General features: G+C 36.5%; 1 protein-coding gene across 1 annotated transcript in view; it reads right to left on the reverse strand.

The window, feature by feature from the left end:
• Cat (Catalase) overlaps positions 1–14,106 on the reverse strand; it is a 35,535-nt gene extending 21,429 nt beyond the window's left edge. The window contains exons 1-4 of the mRNA XM_089244342.1: positions 13,529–14,106; positions 9,581–9,714; positions 8,096–8,247; positions 2,208–2,389 (exon numbers count right to left, since the gene is read on the reverse strand). Of these exons, the coding sequence (XP_089100468.1) occupies positions 2,208–2,389; positions 8,096–8,247; positions 9,581–9,714; positions 13,529–13,582 (522 nt within the window). The 5' untranslated portion in view covers positions 13,583–14,106. The remainder of the gene's footprint in view (positions 1–2,207; positions 2,390–8,095; positions 8,248–9,580; positions 9,715–13,528) is intronic.
• Positions 14,107–15,951: the final 1,845 nt, after the last annotated feature.

Raw genomic sequence — 15,951 nt, forward strand, 5'->3', positions numbered from 1 at the left:
GGCTCCTGGGAGCCCTGCCATGAGTGGCAACACATGTGGCTTAAGGATGTTATGGACGTACCGTCGGGCTGTCATTGTGCCATAGATCAATATTAGGGGTGACCGTGTATCGTAAGCAATGGCACCCCATACCATGACACCAGCTGTGGGAGCGGTGTGCCACTGTAAAGCAAAGGCAGGCTTGAAGCATTCACCACGGGGCCTCCACACACGAACACGATTGTCATCACTGCTCAAGTTGAATCTCGATTCGTTGCTGAAGACGACCTGGTTCCATTCCGTTGCAGTCCAATCCCGTCGTGCTCGACGCCACTCCAAACGGAGGCGTTGGTGGGTGGGTGTCATTGGCAGCACACGTAATGGGCGTCGCGATACCAGATGTCCTTCAGCCAGGTGCCTTGCGATGGTTTGGGAAGACACAGGGGCCCGTAGTGAAGCTGCTGCCTGTGTATGGATAGCGGCCAATGAGGCAGTTGGCTCTACGCGTGCGTTTCGGATGATGTGACGGTCTTCTCGACGACAGGTCTGTTGAGGGCGTCCTGAACCTGGTCGCCGTGTAAATGACGTCTCTTCTGTCCACTGGTCCCAACACTTCTTCACAGTAAAATCAGAACGGCCAAGTTGACGAGCTACTTGCCGAGCTGACTACCCAGCTTCCATCATCCCGATGATTCTTCCCCTATCGAACTCTGACAACTGCTCATATGGTCTTCGACGACGGCGTAACGGCATGTCTACCTCAGCATTTCCTTTGCTAACGATTAAATACACTCCAGCTAGCTCTGCTTACCTGTTTTATACTCCAAGGAGAACAAAGTTCAACGCCCTCTAGTGGCATTACGCAATGCACAATCACGCTGCATTTCTAATCATTTGCATATCTGCCCGACATGTACCTTCAGGCCAACTTTCATTTCAATCCCACAATTATTTCTTGGTGCACAAATTTTTATGGCAATGACTGTATTAAAAAATAAAAATTGTTGATTTTCATTCTCAGTTTCTGGATCATTTGAGATCGATATTGGTATGTCTAGAATATTGTTTTAGTTCAATCATGTCACATAATGCAAATTTTTCATTTCCTTTTTCATCTTGATGTTTTCTATGGAAAGGAGTTACAGTTTTTGGAAATCAGTTCACTGTTTGTTTTTTGAAGAGTTTCAATAGCTGTTTTCAGTTCTTTGATTGTTTCATTGTTGAAATCTATTGCTTACGTAAAACCATACATCTTGAGGGAAACAAACTTTTTAAGTTTGTTGTTTTGCTGTATTATTTTGTGAAGGATATCTTGGGAGGATTCAGATTCCCAATCTTGAGATCTTGCAGATGAAGTCATGGTGTCTTAAAGGCATATGGCACATAACCATTTTTTGCTTTTACCGGTTGCAAATTTCCGAAAAGCTTTTTCATTCATACCATCACACAGATAATGAAAATTTGAATTACACTTAGAGCACTAGAATTACACTTAGAGCACTTATTCAATACGATGGTACCCGAGCAGGACTTACAAGACATGTCATTAGATGATTTTTATATTTACTTCATTATTTAAATCTTGGGTAACCATTTATCAGCTAAATCTGTACGACTAAGGTATCTCTGATACTTAATATATTAATATATATTATAATACTACAAATAATATTTAAAAATATAATTAAAATAATTTAATAAAAAATTAAAATCACTTTAAAGCTGCATAAATAATTTTATTTGATCAAAACATATTTTTTCATATCTGAAATAAATTAATTTAAATCAGTGATTTCTTTAAATCAGTTGATTTAAATCGCTGCAACTCTGACTCTCGGTGGAGGACTTCCTGCAGCAACAATGTGTTGGTATGGTGTCATTTTATCACCGTTTCTGCTGTCTCTGAGTGTCAGGATTCTGACACGGTATCCTTTGGTACAGTATATGAGTATCTTATCCACCTGGACTACTGCACCAAATAGTAATAAACTGATAGATGATTATGAAAATTAGAAATGTGTGGTTGATTTATGATGGTCACCAGAACAAAGGAAGTATCAAACTTAGCAATAAGGGTACAACATAAAGAACCAAGAATGCATAAATACAATCAATGATTGGTTGAACATACTGATATTGTTACTTAAATATTTTGAGGGGAAAAACGTAAAATAAAATATTCAATATTTTTACTAAACATAGACAAAAAAGTTATCATTCATACTTGCCTTTAAGTGAGTGACAGGATTGCGTTTTTGTGTATGAATGAAGCTGGGAAACAGAAGAGGATCCCTGATAAAAAAAATTGGTGTATTGTTGCCAACCAAATCCCAATTGCCTTCTTCAGAATAGAATTTAACAGCAAATCCTCTAGGATCTCTCAATGTATCAGCTGAGCCACTCTCACCACCTGAAATATAATAGTGAGTGTAATTTCCCATTGCCCATATTTATAAAATAAAAGCATTTTTAAGCAAATAGAACTGAAAATTTCAGTTCTATTTTGCTTGCCAATTTTCTTTTGATTTGAAAGTTACGAATCAAAAGTTGTGAAAAATATATAAAAATATTAATGCAATGATAATTCAAAGATTAATGCAATGATAATGCAAAGATTAATGCAATGATAATGCAAAGATTAATGCAATGATAATGCAAAGATTAATGCAATGATAATGCAAAGATTAATGCAATGATAATGCAAAGATTAATGCAATGATAATGCAAAGATTAATGCAATGATAATGCAAAGATTAATGCAATGATAATGCAAAGATTAATGCAATGATAATGCAAAGATTAATGCAATGATAATGCAAAGATTAATGCAATGATAATGCAAAGATTAATGCAATGATAATGCAAAGATTAATGCAATGATAATGCAAAGATTAATGCAATGATAATGCAAAGATTAATGCAATGATAATGCAAAGATTAATGCAATGATAATGCAAAGATTAATGCAATGATAATGCAAAGATTAATGCAATGATAATGCAAAGATTAATGCAATGATAATGCAAAGATTAATGCAATGATAATGCAAAGATTAATGCAATGATAATTACCATGATAGCAATTACTCATTAACATTTTTCAATGCTTTTTCTATCAAATGCTGCTATCAAGAGATAACTCCCCAAGTGGCATATCAAAATGCTCTTCTAGCTTATCTGTATTGAAATCTGACTACTCATTAGGACAACCCATATGAGTCATTCTCACAAAATCTGCATAAATTGTGTCTCAGCAGTTACGTTAAACATATATTTTAGCTAAAACTTCCTTTTTTTGGCATTTTTAATTTATATTCCAATCTCTGGCACATCGCAACGCTATAATTTTAGCATAATTTATAATTTTTTGCTTTAAGAAAATTTCCTTTCTTAACAAAATGCACTTTTCCTGAAAAAATTTATGAAAATTCAGCACTGAAGGTGAATTTAAATAATGAGAAACAATTCCCAAAACTAATGAAATTTTCAGGCGATGAATCAAAAAATAATTTAAAGAAATAATTCCAGCACCACCAATGAAAATAAGAATTGATGAAAGAAATATTTCAGAATTGAGATAAATTCAGAATCAATGGCAGAAAAAAATTTCAAAATTGATGACAACTCAGAATTAATACACGAAATAATTTCAGAACTGATGAAAGCTTCCAATAATTTAGTGAGTTCAGGCAACACCACCTACCTTCTATAGGTGGTGTTGGTTTGGGGCCCTTATAAAGTATGGAGTGTGGTGCGACTGCACCTGTCTCACACCTCTAAGGGCAGTTCTGGTATGGACCATTTTTTCCAGCATGGCCCATGTCTTTTTCGATCACCTGCACCTTTGTTGAGACAGAGCAGTGGGCGTAACTAAAATTGAATAATTGCAGCATGCATATTTTAGAACTTTTTTCCTATCAATTCAAATAAATTGTATGTTCATTGAATTTGCCACGTCCTCCAAAATTTAAATTGAAAACCATCACCACAGAATAATATTGCGGGTCATTTGAATATACTGTAAAATTGAGTACAATTGATAAATACATTTTGAATTGCTAATTTATCATTGTTACGCACTTGGCTATCTATGAGGTGTAGTGGCAGCATCCACCACTGGATGGTGCTGTCCATATAATAGGGAAAAGAGCATGCCTGTGCATTGGTGGAACTGGACTTGTGTTTTGTGACTCAAATCAGACAGACATGTGGTCCGCTCATTCTTGTAGGTTTTGTAAATTTAATTGTATAATAAATGTTAATTATCTATGATTTGTGAAGGAAGTGTTTGTCTTCAACCGCCACATTCCTACAACAGAGGGTGAAACCCAATTTTATATATATAGTAACAGAATATATTTTGAGGTACTTAAGGCCTCTCAAGAGCATCACGAGACATTTTCAAGGTTTCCTATACAGCTGGATACCGACTTAGTTTACATATGTCTCAGAAATGTTTATACCAGATCTAATTATACCCTCTTATACACCCGAGGTCCGAGCCATGCGTGATGACACTGAAAGCAGGGCCAAATTAGTGGGGGCGAGGGGAAGGGACAACTGCCCCAGGCAGCAAAAATTATGAGTCATCAGTTTTAGGTGGGAACAAAGAACACAGTTATGAAATTATCGATTTTTAAAGTTGTGGGGTTGGCAAAACACCAAGTTACAACCCTGCTGAAGGTGCCCCTTATGCTAGTCATTCTCAAAATGTGCATTGGACAAGTTGATTTATTGATGTGTGCCTATTCAAGACTTTAAAGTGGTCCTTTTTCAAACAATTCCACGGAGTCACGGTTAAGCAATGACAAAGGAGAAGAGAGACTTGGGTACAATAAGTTTAAGAAACGATGCTCTACACCTACGAAATTACTTGCATGTGGGGAGGGGGAGGGGGGTAAGCAAACTAACAGATACAGGAAAAAATGGTTCGCGAGACCAAAACAGGTTAATAAAAACTGCTATACACAGGGTTACCCTTATCAGACGTGCAGCCTGATAAGAAAATAATTTTGGGGCTCATTAGCCCTTTTTTATCTATTTTCTGGGGAGGGGAATCTGGCATCCATAGATTCATGCATTACCACAGAATATATATACAGGAATACTGAAAAAAATACACATTTAAATCTGTAAATTAACACAAAAATTAAAATTTTAAATCGATGAAAACTTTGAATTAATGAAAAAAAAAAAATCACAGGATTGAAAATTCAGAATTAATATTAGAAAAACGGAATCAATTGAAATTCAGAATTCATGAAAGAAAATAATCTCGGTATCGATGAAAAAAAAAATCCAGAAAATTCAAAATTTAGGAAAATTCAGAATAAAGAAAACTAATTGATGAAAATTCTGAATTAATGAGAAAAATAATTCCAGATTTGATGAAAATTCTAAAATCAAATCAGTTGAAGCTCAGACACCTTGTTTGCTATGAAAAAATATGCAGTCGATCCCGCTTATCACGTTTTCCAGCTTCATACGACTTATTTATGTGGTCTCAATCCTAACTAATTCTCAATAGGATTGATAGGGAGCCACCCAGTTAATGTATATGAATTTTTGTTTCAACAAAGAAAAACAAATGCTTTTGTAATAAAAAATTCTCATTCCTTGACCAGATTTATCGATATTGGGTTTTATTTCTGCATTATCCATCACCAAGAGAAGAAAGAGAAGTCTGTGAATTCATTCTATTTCTCCTTTTTTTTGGACTGTGAAATTTTTCACACATTTTCACTGATATACATGTGAGAAGGTTTAAGAATACTGATGTACAGTGTATCATATAAGAAATGTTTTAATAAATCATACCATTGAGAGAATGAGAGAATTACTGAATGGATAGAATGATATGGTACCACAGCCATGGAGGAAAGAATAACAGGAGGTGACGTGACCAGCGCATCTGTTGAGAAAGTATGGTGAATCTGGGTTGCCAGATGAAGCCAGTGATCGCTCTTTTAAAGGGACCAGGTAAGCCCAAACAAACTGTGGCTTCCCATGCTTTCCTATGAGAAACATCCCCGTTTTTAAAAATCACTTAAAAATTTACTATTCACTTTAGGAACTCGATTTTTTTCCCTCAAAGTCTGTGGATATATTTATACAATTGAACGAGAGCTTTTACAATTTTAGCTGTTATTTGTTTTCGAATATTAATTTCAACATGGAACCTTTTGTAAAAATAACCAAAATTCACCCATATCTTGTGACCCGAAATTCCTTCTCGGCATTTTAATTTAAAAAAAATTATGCCAAAGCATGTAATACCTCAGTGCTGAGAGAGAGACAATGTTTAAAGACACTTGAACAAGTGGTGTTTGAAAAAATCTGACTTTTTTATTTTGCGAAAAACATTATATATGCGAAACATTAGCATATATAATGCCTTTCAGCCGTTTATATTAAAATATTGTAGAAATACTTCCAGTCCAGGTAGAACAACAAGAACTCGAGCACAGATAATTTTAGATTTCAAATTCAATTCGAAACTATTTTTTGTCAAATTTTCATATACATACCACTTTAAAAGCAAAGTAATAGGTACAAAATGAAGAGGGGGGGGAAAAAACAGCCCAAGTGATTATTTTCATAAATACTATAGGCCAGAGAGATGACTTATCTCGGCTCGTAAAAAAAGTTTATTTTTAATATTTTTTTTCTCAATACTACATCTACATAGCGGAAGGTTCGGATGGGTGGCATATATTTCAATCATACGTATTCAAGAATATGAGAGTGGAACGGAAGAAGGGTGGCAAAATTTGTACAGCCTACAGGCAGCAAAACCATAAATACACAGTGGCGGAGGACGCTTGAGCACTTCCAGTACTTTGAGGTGTGCTGGCCAAAATGTTGTTTGCCCCGGGTGGCGAAAATTCTAGCTACGGCCCTGTCAGAAGGTGCTTGAGCACCTCAGGATCGATTCAGAAATCGAAATTCATGTAAAACTTAAGACGAGCGCCCACATGCCTGAAACACTTTCGAAATGTCCCGGATCTATCATAATGATGAACGAAACAAAAAGACAAGATAAACAGTTAAAAGAAAAAATTATGAAAATTGTATTTTATTGGAGCTTCATATTATTTTAATTAATCATATTTCCATAGACACATTAATGTGATACATCGAATTTTTAAAATAAATTAAAGGCACTGAACTAAAAGTATCGATAGGTTTTGTCGTCGCAGGAAGCCACGTCAGGATTTAACCTTGCTCTATTAAAATTAAAATGATTGCAGCTGCTTTCTATCTTATACATTTCATCTTGAATGGCTGAGAGCAATTGCGGGATATTTATTGGAATAGAGAGAGAGAGAGAGAGAGAGAGAAAATTTCATTTAATTTGTTTGTTTCTAAGTTTAATCCAGTCATCTAATTTAGTAAGATATATATCTGGAGTCTTGAAATTTTTCTTTATGGCTTTCTTTGTATCTTTATTAATTTAGTTATACAGGGAACATTAAAGAAGTTATCAACCATTGTAAAACATCTGTGAAAGGCATTGTTCGGGAACCACAGTAACAAGAAAATGTTTTAAAAGTCAGTGTTGAGGCAGGAACCATTACTGCCCGATAATTTTTTGCCTGGCTCTGACAATCTTTTACTGGTACAGGCATCCCTCGTTATGATTAATTGGTTCTCCAAATCATGCAAGACGAAATCATATAAAGCAAGTTGAATTTAACATGAGTAAGATAGGGATTGGGGGTTTTCTTAAGAAAGATGAGATAAATAAACACAACTTTTTTCCCATCCGCAAAATAATTTGTCAAATAAGAATTTTTTTCACTGACATTTATTTTTGATGATTGTTCTTTTGTCTAATTTCCTGAGAATGACCTAATGCCAATTTAAAGAAGAGCCTGAATATGTAATCAGTGAGTCTGCCAGCTGCTTTTAAGTGGGCTGGAAAAATTAATTGACATGACCTGTTTGACATAATCTGTTTGAAATTAATGAGTTTATCAACGCCAGTTCATTTGATTGCATCAAAAACTGGAATCAACAGACTCCTTGTCCCGTTTTATTTTGGTGGGATGGCAATAAATACGGCATGAAATCAGACTTTGTTATGTGAAAGAGACCAAATATTTGCATATGCTCACCAACTGTTGAGAATCTTACAGCCACAGGTGTCTTCTTCCCAACCTCAGAGAATACTTTAGCTTTGCAGAAGTTTGTGATGTCATGAGTTACTTCAAAATAACCAAAAGCACCAGCACCTTTTGCATGGACAACTCTTTCAGGAATTCGCTCCCTTTGAAAAGAGAAATAAATTTTATCCAATCACAAAAATGATATGCATATTTGTAAATACATTTCTAGGTTCTTCTTTTGTTTTTTTCTTACGTAGTTATACATGGAATTGTCAGGTATTATGGCAAAGTCATTTGAAAATTTAAACAATCAGAAAATGCATTTTGATAAAATAGACACAATATGGAAGAAATAAAAATGTGTGGATATTTCCTTTGAGTTTAAAGCTTGATCCCAAGGTGGCAGAAGTCAAGAAGCTTGAGTGGGTGTCCTCTGTTGATGATTCTCTTCCCTAAAGATTGGCGATTCAAGTTGAATCAAGTGGGATTTGAACCATCATTATGTATACCAGGTGTTCAAAGTGTTATTTTAATTTCAATAAATTTAATATTTCCTTCCGTTTTCCAATGAAGATTTCAATGATTGATGACAATAAAAATACTATAGCGCAAACTGTTCTTCATACCATGTTCATAACTAAGAAATTTTTGTCAAAGAGGACAAACATGGTTTTGCTGCCAACGGTCTTAAAAGCGAAGAATTTTATAGAAATATATATTTTACTAGGCATAAACACACATGAAAAAAACAGTATGATGGTCATAACAGAATTCCTATTTGTTGGTGTGTGTATTTGTTTTTGAATTTAAAAATCTTATATGTGCCACAGTGGTTACAAGCTAATACAGTTGATGAATCACGGACAGGTATTATTGCTTTCACAAAGAACAGAATGTACTAATATAACATGGGAATAATCCCCCTCATTGACAAACATTTCTGTACTTAATGTAATGTTAAGCCCATATTATTGTGTAATTCATATACATGTATATCTACTTTTGCAATAGCCTTTCTATAGTGAAGGCAAAGGTATGAAGGGAAAAAAATTCCTTTCCTTTAGTTAATTTTTTCTTCTAAACGACATTCTTGAAGGATCTGAACTAATAAAACAAATTGTAAATTTAAAAAAAAAAATCTTTATCCATGATGTATTGGCAGTTACATTCCAATACCTCCTCCTGGCTTAATAAAAAAATATTAAGCTTACAGGCAAAAAAGTTCCATTTTAAAACAGAATTAAAAAAAAAAGACTGATTTTCAGTATTTTGCAACCAGTTGTATGAAAAAGAAACAGTTGTCCAATTTTACCAATACCAGTTTACCATATGCCCTTCACCAAATATTCAACCAAACAGGATGGACAGTAACTACTTGCAAACAGGACTTTCTTTAGGTGTGTAGTTATCATTTGGTTATTGTTATCAGAAACTCTTGAGTCTTGATGTGATCAAATTAAGCAGCATGGACTGTATTTAATAGAGTTAACTTACCTGTCGAAATGTGCCATTTCCTCAAGATAAACAACATCTTGAAGCAGCTGAGGTCCTCTAGGTCCAACAGTAAGAGCATTAAGTTTATCTCCGATCGGGCATCCAGCAGCAGTAGTTAAAACAGGTTTTTGGCCCTAACGATTTCAAAGTCATACAATCACCATCTCCCATTCAGAAACAAACACACACATTCTGCACTTTGCTTTCAGAAAGAAATTGTACTATTATAACAGAAAGCTCTATTTCATCACTTATTTAGTCTATAAACAAAATACATGCATTTTAAATATTAATACAAGACAGTAAAAATAGAAATACATAAATTACAATTTTTTCTCCTTTACCTGTTCAATTCGTTTCTGAGTATGGCAGATTTTATCTACAATTACATGACAAAGCTTCAAATTAATCCCCTATAATAATTTTTTCTGGTTTCCTTAAATATAATTATAGAGCTGCACACTAACAATTTTTTTTCCCAAGCTTTCATTTGTGTAAATTATTTTTATAATGAAGATCTTCAACAGAGTTCACACTTTCGAGAATTTTTCAACTTGTTCCAGTCAAACATTGAAGAAATATTCCAGACACTGCAACTGTCTGGTACTTGGGAACAGCATAACAGAAATCATTAAACCAGGGCTTGACAAATTGAGAAAAAATAAAAATCCAGGTGTAGCCCAAATATTTTAAAAGAAAGAAATATGCTTAGCTCTTAAACTAATAATCACATAGAAAATTTTAGGCCTCAATAACAATTTTTTTAGTTGACCTGACGCCAGGGATTTGTCAAGCCCCAATTAAGGTGCCATCCAAATTCCTTACGGGCCGAAAGCATGGTTTTTGCTCGAGAAAGTCATAAATATACATATTTTTCTTTTTTGTAGGACTTAGTAACTACTTCCTGTGTTAAAAAATGTACTGTAGTGAAATCAATTTTTTTTTTGTCATTCTTAGATGCCAATTTATCAACTGAATATAGAAAATTGTAGGAACCTATACAAATTTTCTAGTTGTCATGGCGATGTCCTGGCACCTAGAATATATCAAGCCCTGCATCACCCCCCCCCCCCACACACACACAAATCAAGGCTTGACAAAATTGAAAAAAATTTAGAAGACGCCATGGTGACCCTTCAAGCTTTGCTATAGATAGCCCATCTCGTTTTACGTGGAGTAAGCTTTCCCCCGATTTTCAGCAATTGCAAAGTAAGGGAGGATAAGAAAATGTGTCCCAGTTCGAAATCCACTTTATAAAATATCTAGGCTTGCCATTGATAAAATAAAAGACAAGCAGGCGAGATATCCATCAATGCCGCTAAGAGGGTTTATTAGGTGTTACGTTTTTCACACGCAGCACCAAATAAATTTTAATATAAATTTAAATATTGTTTTAGGATTTCATGGCTGGTGTTTAATACAGTGTGTGGGTTGTTAATAAGCCATGGTGCAAAAATTAACCCCTGAAAAATAATTCCTGGCATTTCACCTACATCTGCAGCAGGCATCTCAAAACGTGAAGAGTTGGAACCATGAAGTCTTATTAAGCAGTTCTCATTCTAAAGGCAAATGTTATAAGCGGGATCTACTGTAATATAAACTGACTTACAAATTCTCAGTAAATGTACCATGAGCGCATCAGTAATTAAATTGGGGACCATGATAAATATACATTACAAGGTCCACGATTCAATCGATCCCCACAGGTGGGACAATGGTGGTCAAATAATGACGGCCCAGTTCACTTTGGTAAGATGTCAGTCTCATATCTTAGCCTGGAAGACAAGGACTCTTTGTAGTCGTATGAACTTCTGCCGCTTGATAGGTCTTGTCAGGTTCCTGGAGCAGAACTTGCATCAAATGAACAACAAAACTAGAGGAGCATGCAAACCAAGAAGAGGCACAGACCCAACATATATGCAGTCAAGGGAATGTAGCAGTCAGGTGAGGGAGTACGAATTGCAGCCTAGACAACGGCAATCTACAAATGGTCAGTTATTACAGCAGTGACATATGGATGTTACCATAGGTAAGGAACTACTGAAGACTTGATGATGACAATAGAACTGATATGTGGAAGCTAGATTCTTTATGGGATGGACTATACACCATCTTATGATTTTGTTTATAATTTTGATTGCCAATTGACATTGTTTAGATTTTATTTATCTGTTATGTAATTTTAAATTGGCGATAATTTTTTAACTTATTTTTTATACTTTTTATTGCCCTTGTGTCTGGGACAACAATATCTTCTTGTTTATAATAAAACTATGGATACATTCATCCTTTGAGAATACTTTGATATCTCTCCGAAATGGGAAGCAGGGTGTGTCCAGTCTTCCAATTTCCAGTAAATGCAAACTGGTCTTATTTAGGCTCAAGTCAGCAGTGGCGGCTTGAGAAAGAGGGTGATGCCAAAACTATTTCACATTTCATCACAAAACACTGGTAATTTATATATTTTCTAGATCTTTTATTTTTATACTATATTATTTTTCTAATGGAACAGATTTCTCACTATTTCTTTGCATTCACATTGTCCATGAACAGGTTAACATATCGCACATCATATGTGTTTAGGTGCTTAACCTAAACACATATACATTAAGAACCATTAGTATACACGGTACATCAGTAGATTTCATAAAATCATAGGCAGAGATGGACCTGAAAAGTCTGGGGGGGGGGGAAGGAGAATCATGAAGCCAGTTCATATACATTCGATCAATCCACCCTCATCCCCCCCCATACATAAAGTATATATTCCTTGTGAACCCACATTACTGTAATCAAGTTAGAAAGAGCAGGAAGAATCTGGTTGAAACATTTTTGTGCTAAATGTGGTTAAAGACAAAGTGGTTTGTAACTAGAAACAGGGGCGTAGCCAGAAATTTCGTTCGGGGGGGGGGGGACCAAACTGACAAAACAATGGATTTGGCCATCTTTTAACCTTTTTTCGGTCATTTTCTCACATTTCGGGGGGGGGGGGGGGACCAGACCCCCAAGTCCCCCCCCCCCCCCGCTACGCCCTTAACTAGAAATGTCCATAATTCTAGAAATCGCTGCACAAAAATAAAGTAAAATAGCTGCCAGTCATTTTTGCAGTCTCTACAAGTACGGCCCAACTGTGCTGAATTGTGGCGACTTCTGCAAATATGGTCAAAGTTTGGCTAGTTAGTGAACACATTTGTGACGGATATTAAAGTTGTGTTTGGCAGTTGTAAGGGTGGGAGAAGGTTACCGCTCACTCTTCCAATTAAAAAAATTGTATTATTGACATGGGCAGAAAGTACCACCTCCTTCAACAGTCTCCCAAACTTTTTGTTCCATCGCCCCCTTCATCAGAAATTTTTTCCGCCCCCCCCCCCAACTCAAGTAAACCCATAGGATCCTATTTTAAACCAGTAGGTTCTATCACCCCCTTGGACCATTCCATTGCCCACCAGAGGGTGATATTGCCCACTTTGGGAAACACTGCTCAACAGCTTCAATATACACAGTCAGTGATTTGCAACCCCCCCTCCTCCCTAATTAATTTGATGCGTTTATATCAGCTCATGGGGTTTTTTTATGGGGGCAGAGTCATAGAACCTGGATTTTGAGGGTGTCCTATAAATCTTAAGAATGGAGCACACAGCCTCTCCAAATAATTAATGAATGCATAGGCTGAGATAGCCCTGTGGGGGGGGGGGGTGCGATTATGATCCCAATTCATATGTACATTAGATCAGTCGACTTCACTTTTGAAGCTGGGATGGATGAATGAATGTACATGCAACTCACCCTCCTGTATATACGGGAACTGACAATTTTAACCCTCAATGTTTCCTTCACGACAATATTGCCTCTGGGCGGGGGCTGTTTATAAGTGTTTCCTTTTTGTTAAAATAAGTACGTAGTATTGCGTTGATATCATTTTCGTGAACGGCACCCGTAAATACATACTTTCTGCGATTCCTGATGAGCACTCAACTGCTCGGCAGCCTTATCCCGTTGCATCTCGAATCTAAGCTGGAGGAGCTAATGCAGTTTCTTTCTCCGATTCCAGTGGCGTCTCTTTAACGACTGCACTACACAACAACAGGAACGAGGAAGAAGTAAATCATCAAACCTAGAAGATAATCTACAAATCAAACCTTGACCCGGGTCTCTACGCATGCGTGTAGCAAAGGTAGGCGATTCCTCGCTTTGTCCTTCCAAAACAGAACAATTCGAGTGACCATATTTCGTCGAGCAAAATACAAAATACTGGGATTCGAAATACGCAAATACAGGAAAATATCGCACGACATCTGTGAGAAAACCACCAAACGGTTACTTATGACAAAGGAATTAGGAAAAGATTACAGAATCTGTAAAAAATTGTCGTTGAGGGGAAACTGAAGAGCCGCTGGAAATCACACTGAATTCATAGGGAAAAAAAATTATGTTAGGCTGTGTCATAGATGCACAGGTCCGGCGCCATTCATGAGGCGGCATGTTTAAAGACACGGCGTTTTTATGTTAGATTTGTTATGATCAGTGTGATCACACTTCCCGTATTTGCCAGGACAGTACCGGTTTTTTTCTGGTTGTCCCGATTTTCTTGCAAAAATATCCCGGTTTTTCACGTTTTCAACGAAGCCAACTTGACTTTTCTTCTTGAAATCAACGATTAAAATGATCTTCCCAACTCAGAAATTACATTACAATAATTACGACTACAAACAAGAATATTTATTTCACATATTTGTTATATTTTTTTAATTCACTGCGATTTGAAGTGGCGCTTCATTTTCCCCTATTGGCTTCTTTTCTGTCATTTTAGCACAAATTGGCAACTTTGCTTACTTTTGGCATCATTTTTGGCGATTATTGGCAATGTTCCGTATTCCCCCATATTTTGATTCTAAATTTCACGTATTTTTCTCGAGTGAATATGGTCAGCCTAATCATGACGGCATTTTCTTTCTTGCAGATTTCGAAACTTCGAAATCGTTTTGAGGGCAGGGGTGGTTCTAGCTCACCTACCGCTCCTAATTAAGGACGACCCTAGTGGGAGGCTGAAAGGGCTTCAGCCAAGGGATTTTGGTACAAACCTGATTTTTTTACCTCTCTCAAGCCGCACACCAACTTTAAACTGGGACATTTCGTTGTGTGAAGACGAAGGAGAGCTTAAAAGAGTGAAATTTGCGCCCCCTTTTGGACAGCGCCATACCTGCCTGCTTTTCGTCCCTAATTGTGGCCTTGACCCGACCTATTCCCCCCATTGGAATTTTACAGCTCAAAATATCGGACGAGAACCGGTGTTTTTAGCATGGTACGGCCATTGGCTTGTCTACTTTGAAAAAGTGTTCTCATGTTTGGTCAGGTGGATAAATTGATGTTGATGGAGGTTGTTGCTACTTTTCCCAACAAATATCCTCTTTATGCTAGAGGTTTGTATTTGTCTGGTATTTCAAGTTCAAGCCAACCGTCGCCACAGTGGTAATCGGGAGAAGTTGGTTTTCTGTGGTTCCCAACTCCGAGGTGCAAATACGAGCTAATCTCCCCGTTAAAAAGTCTCGCGACATGGCCATAAAAGGCACCGATTGAAAAGGGCCGATTTTTTAGGGTACCAATTGAAGAGTAGGGGCGATTTTTTATCGCCAAAATATCATTCGCTTACGCTTGAAAAATGTCTAGAACCGGTGCGGTCAGAAAGGGAAAGTCATGTCTAATCATCTCGTTGGACAATTTGCCTATTGTGGTTTCCAATTTCGTATTTGTATTTCCCGACACCGTTGACGTCTACGTGAATTTCGAACTTTTTTTTCGGGAAATAATTTCGTTACGAATCAGGGCAGCGGGCTTAGTGCCTAGACGGGATCACATTAAAACAGGAGTCATATCATTGGATTTGTCTTTGCAATGTGCAAGTGACGATACTTTTGCAACTTACGTTGCTTACTTCTTGAGATATGAGCGTTTAAACAATTTTGTCACCCAACTTTTTGCGAATGCTTCCAGTGTCGTCAGCAGTTGAAAAACTCTAGGCTATGCGGAGATTTTCTTTAGAAGGGAGACTTCGAAATAGTCAATCCCGCTTATAACATTTTTCAAAAATTCTCATGGGAAAATGTTTTAAGCGGGAGAACGCTTTAAACGGAAATCTCAATGAGAATTAGTAACATCTGGAACCACAAAATCGGTCGTTCAAAGCGGGAACGTTATAAGCGGAATGCATTGTATGTATATCCTAACTCTCTCTCCATTAAGACGTTCCTGAAGTTTCATAATTTTCTGATGGATAGGTAAGGCCGTTGAAAGCTTTGAACATACAACTTTGATTACAGACTAACTGTGCATATTCAGTTTTTAAAATTTTAAGAGTAACACAAAATTTATAT

The sequence above is a fragment of the Pholcus phalangioides genome, unplaced genomic scaffold, assembly GCF_987345545.1.
Source record: "Pholcus phalangioides strain wild (caught in Gottingen) unplaced genomic scaffold, Ppha-v1.0 ptg000015l_1, whole genome shotgun sequence".
NCBI classification, from domain to species: Eukaryota; Metazoa; Arthropoda; class Arachnida; order Araneae; family Pholcidae; genus Pholcus; species Pholcus phalangioides.